We start from the raw sequence: 14,237 nt of genomic DNA, 5'->3' as shown, positions 1-14,237 counted from the left end.
TCTGCGTTAACCACACACACAAAAACACACAACCACAACAACTAATATACGTGTGTAGAAAAGTAAGAGAAGCATCCATCTTTGTGTACAACACAAGACGTTCATAAGCAAACAAATCGATGCGGACGTCATTAACTGAAAGCCCGCAGCCGCCCGCCTACTCCTCACCGCTTCCTGACCCGTCTCACAAAGCCAGAATAGTTTTCTTTCTTCCTGTAAGAAAAGCAAAAAACCGGAACGGCTTCAAAGGGAGACTGAAAGACAGCATGAACACATGAAATCCACTTGGCATTTTATTCATGGGCCATGTGTGCGACGCCAGCCTGCGGGGGCTCACTGGATTTATTGTGGCTGCCAACACACGGATTAGAACACTGCAGAACCAGCAGCCCTCGGAAGCTAATTAGCTTAGCGTAAAAGACTGGCGGCAAGACCGCGTCTATGTAAGCTAGTCCAGACCTAATCAATTCTGAACTAAATAAACACACGTTTGAAAGAATGTTTCTTTCCTAAGCTGATCATATGAGAATAAACAATCTATGGCTGAGTTGAAAGAATTCCATTGCTAGTTCATTGTAGTTAGCAGGTGACAAAATGCATGGAAGATAAAGCTGAGTCCGGCATGAACACTACAAGTTCCGTGTTCTAACTTCATTGACACCACGGCCCCGGTTGGTCATTCCAAGTGGGCTCAGTCTGGACTCTGGCCGGTCACAGGCGGCCGCCACTTGGCTACAGGACAACGACTGATGTACTTCTACTCATCACAAACCGAATCTTCGAAAAAGGGAACTACGGGATGGCAGTTAATCCAAGACGGCGTCCTCTTTGGCGTCTCTAGATGTTCGTGAGGTCTTCACCCGCTTCACCCGCAGGAGATGACGGTGAAGCGCTTGGAGATGCAGGACATGTTGTGCAGCACGATGCCCAGCAGGAAGAGCAGCACGCACGCCACCAGGATCACCGTGCACACGCCCGACCACGTGGATCCCTTCCCCCCGCCGGCGGCCGGTCCGTTCGCCCGCCGCTCTCCTTCGCCGCCGTCCAGGCTCACCCCGTCCAGACCCAGGTCCACTGCCAGAGCGTCCTCCTCCGGCACGGTCAGCACGGTCAGGCCTTTCTGGTGCCCGCCCGGCAGGAAGCGGCACCCCAGCGCCCTCTCCCCGGCGAGGGGCAGCGGCAGCATGTAGCAGCCGCGGCTGGGCAGGCGGATGAAGACGGGCGTGTGCTCGGAGGCGTGGGGGATGGCGACGACGGTGACCACGTCGGGGTCGTCGGGCAGGTGGGAGACGGAGAGGCCCGGCGGAAGTTTGGTCACGCCGCGGCACCACGGGCAGCGGATCTCCTTGTGGCTGCTGCGCATCTGCGTCAAGCAGACGGAGCAGCACGTGTGGCGGCAGTCCAGCAGCTTTGGACGCCGTCGCGGGCTGAAGTAGTTGAAGCAGATCTGGCATTCCAGCGTGGAATCTTGGGACAGAGTCTCCATGGCAGCTCCCCCGTCCCTCAGCGTCCTCTTCCGTGTGCTTCACAGCCTGCTGGCGGCTACATGGTCGTCCATCTGGAAGGAAGCAGAGAACGCAGGTGAGATAATGAAGGGCAAGTAGCATAGTGTACAAATGATCAGAACCACATTGTGTGCGGTGGAAACTCGATTTAAGAACCCCCTCTAGTTGCCAACCATGTCTCATTCATTTGATGTCACGCCTGCAGACAAAAAGCAGGGTGCAGCATTTTTTGGAAAGTCAGAGCCTGCCACGTCACTTGCTCGCCACTTTTCGTCTTTTGACAAGATTTCGCTAACTCAATATGGGCCCAAAAAGACAACAGACCGAAAGGAGACAATCTCTGTGAAGTTCAACGTTGCAACGGATTGTGTTTTATTTTAGTTTGACTCCCTTAGTTCTCTTTTCAGCACCCCTGGGTTTGTGTTTTTTAGTTGCCATGGGTGCTGATTATTTTCACCTGCCTCTGATTAGTGTTCGGGACGCTCACCTGCTCCCGGGCACTAATCAGAGAGCTATGTATTCCTGCTTTTCGCCACACTCAGTCTGGCGGTCTTGTTTGCTCATGCAACAAGTTACGTTACCTTGGATTCCTGTTTCTAATACAACGTTTTAGTAGGACTTTGGTAAGCTATGAAGCTGCACCGCTTGATGGATTGTACTGTGCTTCAACATAGGAGTATTATTATGGTGTGTGTATAAGGTAAGACATATTATCTGGCTGGGATGAGAATCAGCACCTCCAAGTCCGAGTCCATGGTTCTCGCCCGGAAAAGGGTGGAATGCCATCTTCGGGTTGGGGAGGAGACCCTGCCCCAAGTGGAGGAGTTCAAGTACCTCGGAGTCTTGTTCACGAGTGAGGGAAGAGTGGATCGTGAGATCGACAGGCGGATCGGTGCGGCATCTTCAGTAATGCGGACGCTGTATCGATCCGTTGTGGTGAAGAAGGAGCTGAGCCGGAAGGCAAAGCTCTCAATTTACCGGTCGATCTACGTTCCCATCCTCACCTATGGTCATGAGCTTTGGGTTATGACCGAAAGGACAAGATCACGGGTACAAGCGGCCGAAATGAGTTTCCTCCGCCGGGTGGCAGGGCTCTCCCTTAGAGATAGGGTGAGAAGCTCTGCCATCCGAGGGGAGCTCAAAGTAAAGCCGCTGCTCCTCCACATCGAGAGGAGCCAGATGAGGTGGTTCGGGCATCTGGTCAGGATGCCACCCGATCGCCTACCTCGGGAGGTGTTTAGGGCACGTCCGACCGGTAGGAGGCCACGGGGAAGACCCAGGACACGTTGGGAAGACTATGTCTCCCGGCTGGCCTGGGAACGCCTCGGGATCCCCCGGGAGGAGCTGGACGAAGTGGCTGGGGAGAGGGAAGTCTGGGCTTCCCTGCTTAGGCTGCTGCCCCCGCGACCCGACCTCAGATAAGTGGAAGAAGATGGATGGATGGATGGATATTATCTGGCGTTTTGTTTCGCAATATTATGCAAAAGCAACTTTTCTTACCTTCTGGTACCTGCTGATCTGTATTTGGGATCTGCATAAGTCCTGAAAATTTGGGTGCGACGTCCGCCTTTGTAGTCCGTATCGACACTGTAGTTGATAAACTTCTTCTTTTTATCTATCTTCTTGTTATGGGGCATTCATCCTCCACTGTTGCCATTTCTAATATATGCATCCATTTTCTACCGCTTGTCCCTTTTTGGGGTCGCGGGGGGTCGCTGGAGCCTATCTCAGCTGGACACCCTGGACAAGTCGCCACCTCATCACAGATTTCTAATGAAAAGTAGTGTAAAGTTCTTATTTATATCTGTCAGTAAACTCACCATGAAAGCGCTAAAACATACCGGTGTAGTGAGTTTACTTTATTCACCCAAGGAACTTTAGTTATTAGAGAGTTCCGGTCGGACGGTTTTTCACGCGACACATTGTTGTTTCCGGATGAGGAGATGCTGCTCCGTTATCGATTGAAGTAAAGTCTGAATGTCATTAAAACAGTTAGCTCCATCTTTTGACACTTCTTCCACTCCCGTCCTTGCACGCTACACCGCTACGACAAAGATGACGGGGAGAAGACGCTGTCGAAGGTGAGCCACGTAAATAAGACCGCCCACAAAACGGTGCATCCTGAAGCGACTGTCAGAAAGCAGCTTGAAGATGATCTGTAAAACATCATCTATGCAACATTTTGACCAAAGAACCACCATCACATGTTATGTAGACCACAAGGAAGTCTTTTACATTTAGAAAAAAAAATTAAAATATGACTCCTTTAATGCGCCTTATAATCCGGTGCACCTTTGGTATGAAAAAAGACCTGAATAGACCCGCTCATCGGCAGTGCGCTTTATAATCCGGTGCGCCCTATAGTCCAAAAAATATGGTACATTGGTTCTTATTGAGAGATATGCTTCACCGTACAAACCTTTCGATTGAAGAACCCTGTTCAAGAACTGATTAGATTCGTAAATCGAGGTTCCATTGTGAAAAATGGTCACGCTGGTGGCGCTTTATATAACCTACTCAGTGGCTTAGTGGTTAGAGTGTCCGCCCTGAGATGGGTCGGTTGTGAGTTCAAACCCCGGCCGAGTCATACCAAAGACTATGAAAATGGGACCCATTACCTCCCTGCTTGGCACTCAGGATCAAGGGTTTTAATTGGGGGTTTAATCACCAAAAGTGATTCCCGGGCGCGGCCACCGCTGCTGCCCACTGCTCACGTCACCTCCCAGGGGGTGATCAAGGGGATGGGTCAAATGTTTGCATGTGTGCTAATGTTAGAATTTGAATGTAAGCATGCTAACGTTTTAGGCTAGCTGTGTAGCTCATTTTGTACAGTTCCACCTAAAACTCTTGGATTCAGACACTCGGCACCATCTTCAAAGTACGGCGGCCCCCAACCAGGCCCATCAAAATTTCCACGGGAATTTTCTAGTTGATATTATTATTATATTTAGGTTATTTGTGGTTCATACCAAAAATCTTTTTTGGCACATTTTGGCTCCCCTGTCCTAGACCATGTTGGCCCATAGGCCGTGGAACCACGGCCTCAACTTAAACCGAGTGACAGCGGTGTGACTTCTGTCGACACACCTCTAAGGCAGTTTGACTTGTACCGTACGAGACACATCCCTACACTTTGCCGTACGTTTGCCTTTCATTTAAATGTGTCCGCCGAGGCGGGGTGTCCTTTAATGCCGAGTCGCGGGGATTAATTAAAGCTTGGGTGGATGTGTGAAAAGAGCCCGATCAGCAGGAATCACACTTCCCACAGACGGACGGCGAGAAGGTGATGGAGAGGACGTCTAAGGAAGTAGAATTCCCCCCCACCCTGTAAAATTGCTTTTCAAGTACATGCAGTGCTTCACTTGAAAATGATTTTCCACACTCCATTTCAGCCAGCCATTAGTCAGCTTTTTCCACGCATATGGCCAAGCGCCAAGTCGTTAGTCAGCGTATTTCACCGAAACCGAAACAAAGTCTGGGGAATGAATCGGCGCCTTTAGGAGGTGACGGTTTTATTTCAGAGGGTCAGAGTTGTGGCGAAGTACGGAGACCCGTTTTATCCAGGAGGAGACTGAGGGCAGCGACATGGAAACACGCCAAGCAAACTCATATTTTTCAGAGACGTTGACGATGGCTATGACTATGGATATGACTATGGGTATGGCTATGACTATGGCTATGACTATGACTTTGACTATGGCTATGACTATGGCTATGGCTATGGCTATGACTATGGCTTTGACTATGGCTATGGCTATGACTATGATTATGGCTTTGACTATGGCTATGACTATGACTTTGACTATGGCTTTGACTATGGCTATGGCTATGACTATGACTATGGCTTTGACTATGGCTATGGCTATGACTATGGCTATGGCTATGACTATGCTATGGCTATGACTCTGGCTATGACTATGACTTGGACTATGGCTTTGACTATGACTATGGCTATGACTATGGCTATGACTATGGCTATGGCCTTGACTATGGCTTTGACTATGGCTTTGACTATGGCTATGACTATGGCTATTACTTTGACTATGGCTATGAATATGGCTATGGCTATGACTATGGCTATGACTATGGCTATGACTTTGACTATGGCTATGACTATGGCTTTGACTATGGCTATGACTATGACTTTGACTATGGCTTTGACTATGGCTATGGCTATGACTATGACTATGGCTTTGACTATGGCTATGGCTATGACTATGGCTATGGCTATGACTATGCTATGGCTATGACTCTGGCTATGACTATGACTTGGACTATGGCTTTGACTATGACTATGGCTATGACTATGGCTATGACTATGGCTATGGCCTTGACTATGGCTTTGACTATGGCTTTGACTATGGCTATGACTATGGCTATTACTTTGACTATGGCTATGAATATGGCTATGGCTATGACTATGGCTATGACTATGGCTATGACTTTGACTATGGCTTTGACTATGGCTGAACACTTGTAGTTTGAACAGTCTCTTAAAGTGAATCATATTGGTGCTTTGTTGGATTTATTTGCTTAATCCATTCCATCATTTAATTCCACATACTAAAGGTTTTAAGTGTTGTACGTGCAGACAAATGTTGTAAATGAGATTTTACTATATATTGATGCTGCTCTTAGACACAGGTAATACAGGTGTTTGTGAAATTTCCTGATGATTTTTTATGCTAAATTAAACGCAAAATTAGCGTGTCACTACTGCTCCCACATTTCCTAAAAAACAATGTTAAAAAAACAACTAAATGTTTACTGACATATACCAATAAATTAACATCGGCTCCAAATATTGGCTATCGTTCTCCTTAACTACTAATAATCGGTATCCATGAAAAAAAAACGTATCAGTCGATTTCAAAAATTAAAAAAAGTCACATTTACGGCAGTCTAAACAGAGCAAACTAATAGAGCACAACTCCATTGATAGGGAGTGAAAGACAATATTTTAAACTATACACCAATAATATAGCAAAATACCAAATATACAGTTATTACTGTATAATTAAATGTAATTTAAACAAAGCATGATATGTAAACATAAAACATATGTGTAATTAAAGCTGCAAGCAGCGTTGGTCGGGCCCGCATATTTGGCAGGTGCTAGTCCTAAGTGTCCCAATACGTTTGTCAAGTTTTAGAAGTGTCCCAAAACTTTTGTCCAGTGTAAGTGTCCCAATACTTTTGTCCAGTGGTAGTCCTAAGTGTCCCAATACTTTAGTCAACTTTTAGTGCGAAGTGTCCCAATACTTTTGTCTAGTGTACCTACCTTGTCTGCATTGTGTGGGTACGCTGGTGCTGCCTGCTTTTAAGCAGCCATCTTGAAAAAACAGCAGCATCAGCGCAGAGGTTCTTTGAAGGGTCATAAAATCAAAACCGGAGCAGGTATCAAAACTCTTTCGCCAACTTTTAATCAGAAGGGTTCAATCTCTCTCCTGTGTTAGTTTGAAGCCGAAACAACAAACGCGCTCAGAGGAGATAGAAAGGTGACCGGTTTTTACAAAAAATTTTGTTTTGAAGGGGGAATAGCAAACTTCCTGTTGATTTTTGCTGGGGGTTGTCAATTTATGAAATGTAGGTCTAAGTTAGACCTACATAGAGGTTTTTGTTTCATGTCTCTCCGACCTTCCCAGTGGGAGTTACAGGCAGTTTTGTCATTTTTTTCTTCCGAGGAGCAGTTTTTTCTGCGTTTTATTCAAAAATTGCGCTAGAGCGCAATTTTTGAGATTTGGGGTTAGGTTTTTTATAAGATCGCAATTTTTGACAGTCCTGATGTGTCCGTTCAGTTTGGTGAGTTTTGAAGCGTGTTAAGGGGGTCAAATTACAGCTCAAAGAGGCAAAAGTTACTGTTTTTAGTACTTTTTTGTCTTGAAGGGGGAATTGCCAACTTCCTGTTGATTTTAGCCCGACAATGTACTATTATGAAATGTAGGTCTAAGTCAGACCTACATAGAGGTTTTTGTTTCATGTCTCTCCGACCTTCCTAGTGGGAGTTACAGGCAGTCTAGTTTTTTTTTCCTAGGGGGCGCTAAAGCGCAATTTTGAGTTTTGTGGTTCGTTTTTTTTTTAAAGGCAATTTTCGCAGGTCCTGATGTGTGGGTCAAATATGGTGAGTTTTGAAGCATGTTAAGTGGGTCAAATTACAGTTTAATGTGGCGGCGGAAGAATAAAGAATAAAACCTTACAAATTCAATAGGTCCTTATGTCCCATTGCATAATTTTGGGAGTCCTTATACAATGGGCCATGCGGGCCCTAATTATGTCCGAAATGGCTCTAACACAATCAACAAGTATTGGCTCTTAAAGTTAAAGTTAAAGTACCAATGATTGTCACACACACACTAGGTGTGGTGAAATTTGTCCTCTGCATTTGACCCATCACCCTTGTTCACCCCCTGGGAGGCGAGGGGAGCAGTGGGCAGCAGCGGTAGCCGCGCCTGGGAATCATTTTTGGTGATTTAACCCCCAAATTCCAACCCTTGATGCTGAGTGCCAAGCAGGGAGGTAATGGCTCCCATTTTTATAGTCTTTGGTATGACTCGGCCGGGGTTTGAACTCACGACCTACCGATCTCAGGGCGGACACTCCAACCACTAAGCCAGAGACTTTAATGCGTGTCCCGTCATCACAGACGTCCCCTGCGATTTTCGCTTCCATCCGTCGATCTGGTGGGAGGGGCTTATTTTTTCCTCATTCTAAAAGGTGGAGCTAGAGAGCCAATTTAGAAATTATACGAATGGGACAAGCGGTAGAAAATAGATGGATGGTTGGATGTTTAAAAAAACATATTGGGCGATTTTTATTCTGTACCAACAAGACATAAGAAGCTGAGCAATTAGCCAACTAGTGACTTCAATGTGCCCTGCAGTCCTATCCATGCCCCGGCCCCACAACAAGGTCAAGGAGAAGCACAGACAAATCCTGATGGACTTAAGGAGGGCTGAAGGCCAAGATGGGGTCTTCTCCCAAAGACGAGGATTAGCTTTGATTTGACATGAATGTGTTCCGTGGCTCGATATTCTCACACACACACACACACACACACACCTCTCGTCTTCATCTTCCATTGTATTTGGGATTTTATGTTGACGTCAGCTTCCTGTAACCATGACAACCAGCCCAGGTCATCAATGGGGGGGAAAAAAAATTCCACCGGCTAATTTCTATTCTAAGCATCAGTAGCTGCTCGGGAGGTCATGGTTAGAAGAAAAAAAAATTGCATAAGGCGCGATCATGTGATTTATCTGTGGTGTCGCTTTGTAACCCATTTAAGGCAACGACTACACAATAAACAACACAACTTTGGTTTTAACGACCACTTTTTGTATTTTATTTGTCCCCAGACGGGATCACTAATGACTCCACCAGAGGGCAGTCATGACATCACTACATTTCGTCATCATGCAGGTGGCCGGGGCAGTGCAACATAATCCCCCCTGAGAGGTAACACACACACACACACACACACACACACACACACACACGCTCCTTCAGGGCCTACAAGTACAATCAACCAATGGGAAAGTGCACAAGTTAAAAATAACCCCACACACAGCTGGCCAAGGAGGAAACGGTAAGCTACTCAGCACGTAAATCTGAACGCCGCCAGTGAAAATGTCACGCCAACGTGAGCGCCATGTATGTTCGTGTGGACGGCGCAGTTGTTGCAGGCAAAGGAAGGCCAAGAACGAAGTAACGCAACAATGAAGGTCAATCATTCATAAAAATGAAGCTAATAAACATTAATGGCGGCCTTTTACTGCCCTGCATTTTCTTCTTGAACGTCCGCCAAGAGCGGCGGCGCTTAACGACACCCCGCTGGTCCGAGCGCTGGGATCACAGACAGCGGTGCAGACGCTTCAATGCGCGAGCAAACCTTTGCTGGAGCGTACACAACCCTAAAGAGTAATCACCGGGTTGGAACAAGCTGCGCTAACAAACATCAACGCAACACAGGAGTCAAACTGGGGGCACCAAATATGAAGATGGAAGTTATCTAAACAGAGACTGAGGGCAGCGAGAAGATGGGACTGCTGGAGCAATGAAGGAGATGAATGTTACCCAAGAGGAGACTGAGGGCAGCAAGAAAAGAAACTTGCAAAAAAGTGAGGAGATACAATAAATGAAAGAAGGTGGACTGCTTCAACAAAGTGAGGAGACACATTTTATCCAAGAGGAGACTGAGGGCAGCAATAAAACTGACTGCTGTGACACCGTGAGGAGACCCAATTGTATCTAAAAGGAAACTGAGGGGGGGGGGGGTGTCTGTTACAGCAAAGTAAAGAAATTGGGTTTATCCGAGAGGAGACTGAGGGCAGCAAGACAACTGACTGCTGTGACACCATGAAGAGACCCACTTTTACCTAAAAGAAAACTGAGAGAAAAAAAATGTGGTCTGTTACAGCAAAGTAAGGAAATTAGGTTTATCCGAGTGGAGACTGAGGGCAGCAAGAAAATGGACTGCTGGAGCAATGAAGGAGATTAATGTTACCTAAGAGCAGACTGAGGGCAGCAATAAAAGAGACTTACAAAAAAGTGAGGAGATACTATAACTGAAAGAAGGTGGACTGCTTCAATAAAGTGAGGAGACACATTTTATCCAAGAGGAGACTGAGGGCAGCAAGGAAACTGACTGCTGTGACACCGTGAGGAGACCCAATTGTATCTAAAAGGAAACTGGGGGGGGGGGGAAATGTGGTCCGTTACAGCTAAGTAAGGAAATTAGGTTTATCCGAGAGGAGACTGAGGGCAGCAAGAAAAAGGACTGCTGCAACAAAGTGAGGAGACACGTTTTCAAGAGAAGACTGAGGGTAAAAAATGTGTTCCGTTACAGCAAAGTAAGGAAATTAGGTTTATCCGAGAGGAGACTGAGGGCAGCAAGTAAACTGACTGATGTGACACCGTGAGGAGACCCAATTTTATGTAAAAGGAAACTGAGGGGGAAAAAAATGTGGTCCGTTACAGCTAAGTAAGGAAATTAGGTTTATCCGAGAGGAGACTGAGGGCAGCAAGAAAAAGGACTGCTGCAACAAAGTGAGGAGACACGTTTTCAAGAGGAGACTGAGGGTAAAAAATGTGTTCCGTTACAGCAAAGTAAGGAAATTAGGTTTATCCGAGAGGAGACTGAGGGCAGCAAGTAAACTGACTGATGTGACACCGTGAGGAGACCCAATTTTATGTAAAAGGAAACTGAGGGGGAAAAAATTTTGGTCTGTTACAGCAAAGTAAGGAAATTAGGTTTATCCAAGTGGAGACTGAGAGCAGCGAGAAAAAGGACTGCTGCAACAAAGTGAGGAGACACGTTTTCAAGAGGAGACTGAGGGTAAAAAATGTGTTCCGTTACAGCAAAGTAAGGAAATTAGGTTTATCCGAGAGGAGACTGAGGGCAGCAAGAAAATTGACTGATGTGACACCGTGAGGAGACCCAATTTTATCTAAAAGGAAACTGAAGGGGAAAAAATTTAGTCTGTTACTGCAAAGTAAGGAAATTAGGTTTATCTGAGAGGAGACTGAGGGCAGCAAGTAAACTGACTGCTGTGACACCGTAAGGAGACCCAATTTTATGTAAAAGGAAACTGAGGAGGAAAAAAATTTGGTCTGTAACAGCAAAGTAAGGAAATTAGGTTTATCCGAGTGGAGACTGAGGGCAGCGAGAAAATGGACTGCTGGAGCAACGAAGGAGATTAATGTTACCTAAGAGCAGACTGAGGGCAGCAATAAAAGAGACTTACAAAAAAGTGAGGAGATACTATAAATGAAAGAACTTGGACTGCTTCAATAAAGTGAGGAGACACATTTTATCCAAGAGGAGACTGAGGGCAGCAAGGAAACTGACTGCTGTGACACCGTGAGGAGACCCAATTTTATCTAAAAGGAAACTGAGGGGGGAAAAAATTTGGTCCGTTACAGCTCAGTAAGGAAATTAGGTTTATCCGAGAGGAGACTGAGGGCAGCGAGAAAAAGGACTGCTGCAACAAAGTGAGGAGACATGTTTTCAAGAGGAGACTGAGGGTAAAAAATGTGTTCTGTTACAGCAAAGTAAGGAAATTAGGTTTATCCGAGAGGAGACTGAGGGCAGCAAGTAAACTGACTGATGTGACACCGTGAGGAAACCTAATTTTATTTAAAAGGAAACTGAGGGGGGGGGAATTTTGGTCTGTTACTGCAAAGTAAGGAAATTAGGTTTATCCGAGAGGAGACTGAGGGCAGCAAGTAAACTGACTGCCGTGACACCGTGAGGAGACCCAATTTTATGTAAAAGGAAACTGAGGGGGGAAAAAATTTGGTCTGTTACAGCAAAGTAAGGAAATTAGGTTTATCCGAGAGGAGACTGAGGGCAGCAAGACAACTGACTGCTGTGACACCATGAGGAGACCCACTTTTACCTAAAAGAAAACTGAGAGAAAAAAAATGTGGTCTGTTACAGCAAAGCAAGGAAATTAGGTTTATCCGAGTGGAGACTGAGGGCAGCGAGAAAACGGCAAAGTGAGGAGACACATTTTCAAGAGGAGACTGAGGGTAAAAAATATGGTCTGTTACAGCAAAGTAAGGAAATTAGGTTTATCCGAGTGGAGACTGAGGGCAGCGAGAAAACGGCAAAGTGAGGAGACACATTTTCAAGAGGAGACTGAGGGTAAAAAATATGGTCTGTTACAGCAAAGTAAGGAAATTAGGTTTATCCGAGTGGAGACTGAGGGCAGCGAGAAAACTGACTGCTGCAACAAAGTGGGGAGACACGTTTCAAGAGGAGGCTGAGGGTAAAGAATATGGTCTGTTATGGCGAAGTAAGAACGTTTTATCCAAGAGGAGACTGGGGGCGGCAAGAAAACGGACTGCCGCAACAAAGTGAGGAGGCAAATTTTATCCAAGAGGATGACAAGACTATGGTTCGTTGCAGCAATTAAGGAGATTAATGTTATCCAAGAAGAGACTGAGGGCAGCAAGAATGTAGTCCCCTCTAGCAAAGCAAGGAGACACATTTTCTCCAGGAAAAACTGCGACAAAGGGGAGACTAGCACTTGATCACGAGTCATCTCTACAACTTGAACACTGACTCATTTTGCTGCCTCGACGGGCTGCCAAGGAAATCAAAACAGGAAGGAAGTTGTCAAAAAGTTGAAAAAGACGCCATTAGCGGTAGGAATGTAACTCCTACTGTAATGGCGTCCTCAGGTGACCAGAAGTGTGACGGCATCACGAGGACGCGGAAGGTTCTAGAGCGGGTGGCGCTCACGTCAACATCAGCTGCTGCACCACACTGCTCAGCATGTGGACCTACAGCAGGTAAACACGGAGCACACACGTGCAGTACAAACCACGCTGGGGGGGGGCCTGCCTGTGATGTCATCAGTCAGGGAGGGAGGGGTTTATCTAATGACTCATCACAACCAAGCACTTTGCCCTTCCTGCTCCATCAGATTACAACGCTGTTACCTCCACCAAGGAGATTGTCTTCTTATCAGCGTGCAACTTCCTGATTGTGTGTTTAATCTGCTCACAGCCAGCATGATGCTGACCTTTTACTTGGACTTTGCGGTGCACGGGCGTCCACATGTATGCCACTGAGGGCCGTCCACATAACAATCAAAGCAGGCGGGGGCCAGTTTGATATTTGTCATTTTCAAAACCAATACAATATATCGATATTTTTCACCTTTCGCGCTCCCCTTAAATTGGGTCTGAGGTTTCACTCATAAAAATGTCAAAAACAAGTCATATATTGTTATTATGGGCCTGCTGAAATGCCAGTGCCAAATCACTGCTGCTTGGGCGCTGGCATTGCAGCAGGCCCATGTTAGAGTGTCCGCCCTGAGATGGGTAGGTCGTGAGTTCAAACCCCGGCCGAGTCACACCAAAGTCTATAAAAATGGGAGCCATTACCTCCCTGCTTGGCACTCATCATCAAGGGTTGGAATTGGGGGTTAAATCACCAAAAATTATTCCCGGGCGCGGCCACCGCTGCTGCTCACTGCTCCCCTCACCTCCCAGGGGGTGATCAAGGGTGATTGGTCAAATGCAGAGAATAATTTCGCCACACCTAGTGTGTGTGTGACAATCATTGGTACTTTAACTTTAAATTATGATTGCTCATGCATTGCAGCAGGCCCATAAAATGATTGCTCATGCATAGCAGCAGGCTCATATTATGATTGCTCATGCATAGCAGCAGGCCTATATTATGATTGCTCATGCATAGCAGCAGGCCCATATTATTATTGCTCATGCATAGCAGCAGGCCCATATTATGATTGCTCATGCATAGCAGCAGGCCCATATTATGATTGCTTATGCATAGCAGCAGGCCCATATTATGATTGCTCATGCATAGAAGCAGGCCCATATCATGATTGCTCATGCATAGCAGCAGGCCCATATTATTATTGCTCATGCATAGCAGCAGGCCCATATTATGATTGCTCATGCATAGCAGCAGGCCCATATTATGATTGCTCATGCATAGAAGCAGGCCCATATTATGATTGCTCATGCATAGCAGCAGGCCCATATTATGATTGCTCATGCATAGCAGCAGGCCCATATTATTATTGCTCATGCATAGCAACAGGCCCATATTATGATTGCTCGTGCATAGCAGCAGGCCCATATTATGATTGCTCATGAATAGCAGCAGGCCCATATTATTATTGCTCATGCATAGCAGCAGACCTATATTATGATTGCTCATGCATAGCAGCAGGCCCATATTATGATTGCTCATGC

General features: G+C 46.2%; 1 protein-coding gene across 1 annotated transcript in view; it reads right to left on the bottom strand.

Moving 5' to 3' along the window:
• Positions 1-275: 275 nt before the first annotated feature.
• rnf152 (ring finger protein 152) overlaps positions 276-14,237 on the bottom strand; it is a 51,364-nt gene continuing 37,402 nt past the window's right edge. The window contains exon 2 of the mRNA XM_061964701.1: positions 276-1,558. Coding sequence (XP_061820685.1) covers positions 866-1,486 — 621 coding nt within the window. The 5' untranslated portion in view covers positions 1,487-1,558 and the 3' untranslated portion in view covers positions 276-865. The remainder of the gene's footprint in view (positions 1,559-14,237) is intronic.

The sequence above is a fragment of the Nerophis lumbriciformis genome, linkage group LG07, assembly GCF_033978685.3.
Source record: "Nerophis lumbriciformis linkage group LG07, RoL_Nlum_v2.1, whole genome shotgun sequence".
NCBI classification, from domain to species: domain Eukaryota; kingdom Metazoa; phylum Chordata; class Actinopteri; order Syngnathiformes; family Syngnathidae; genus Nerophis; species Nerophis lumbriciformis.
This window is presented reverse-complemented; position numbering and strand designations above follow the sequence as displayed.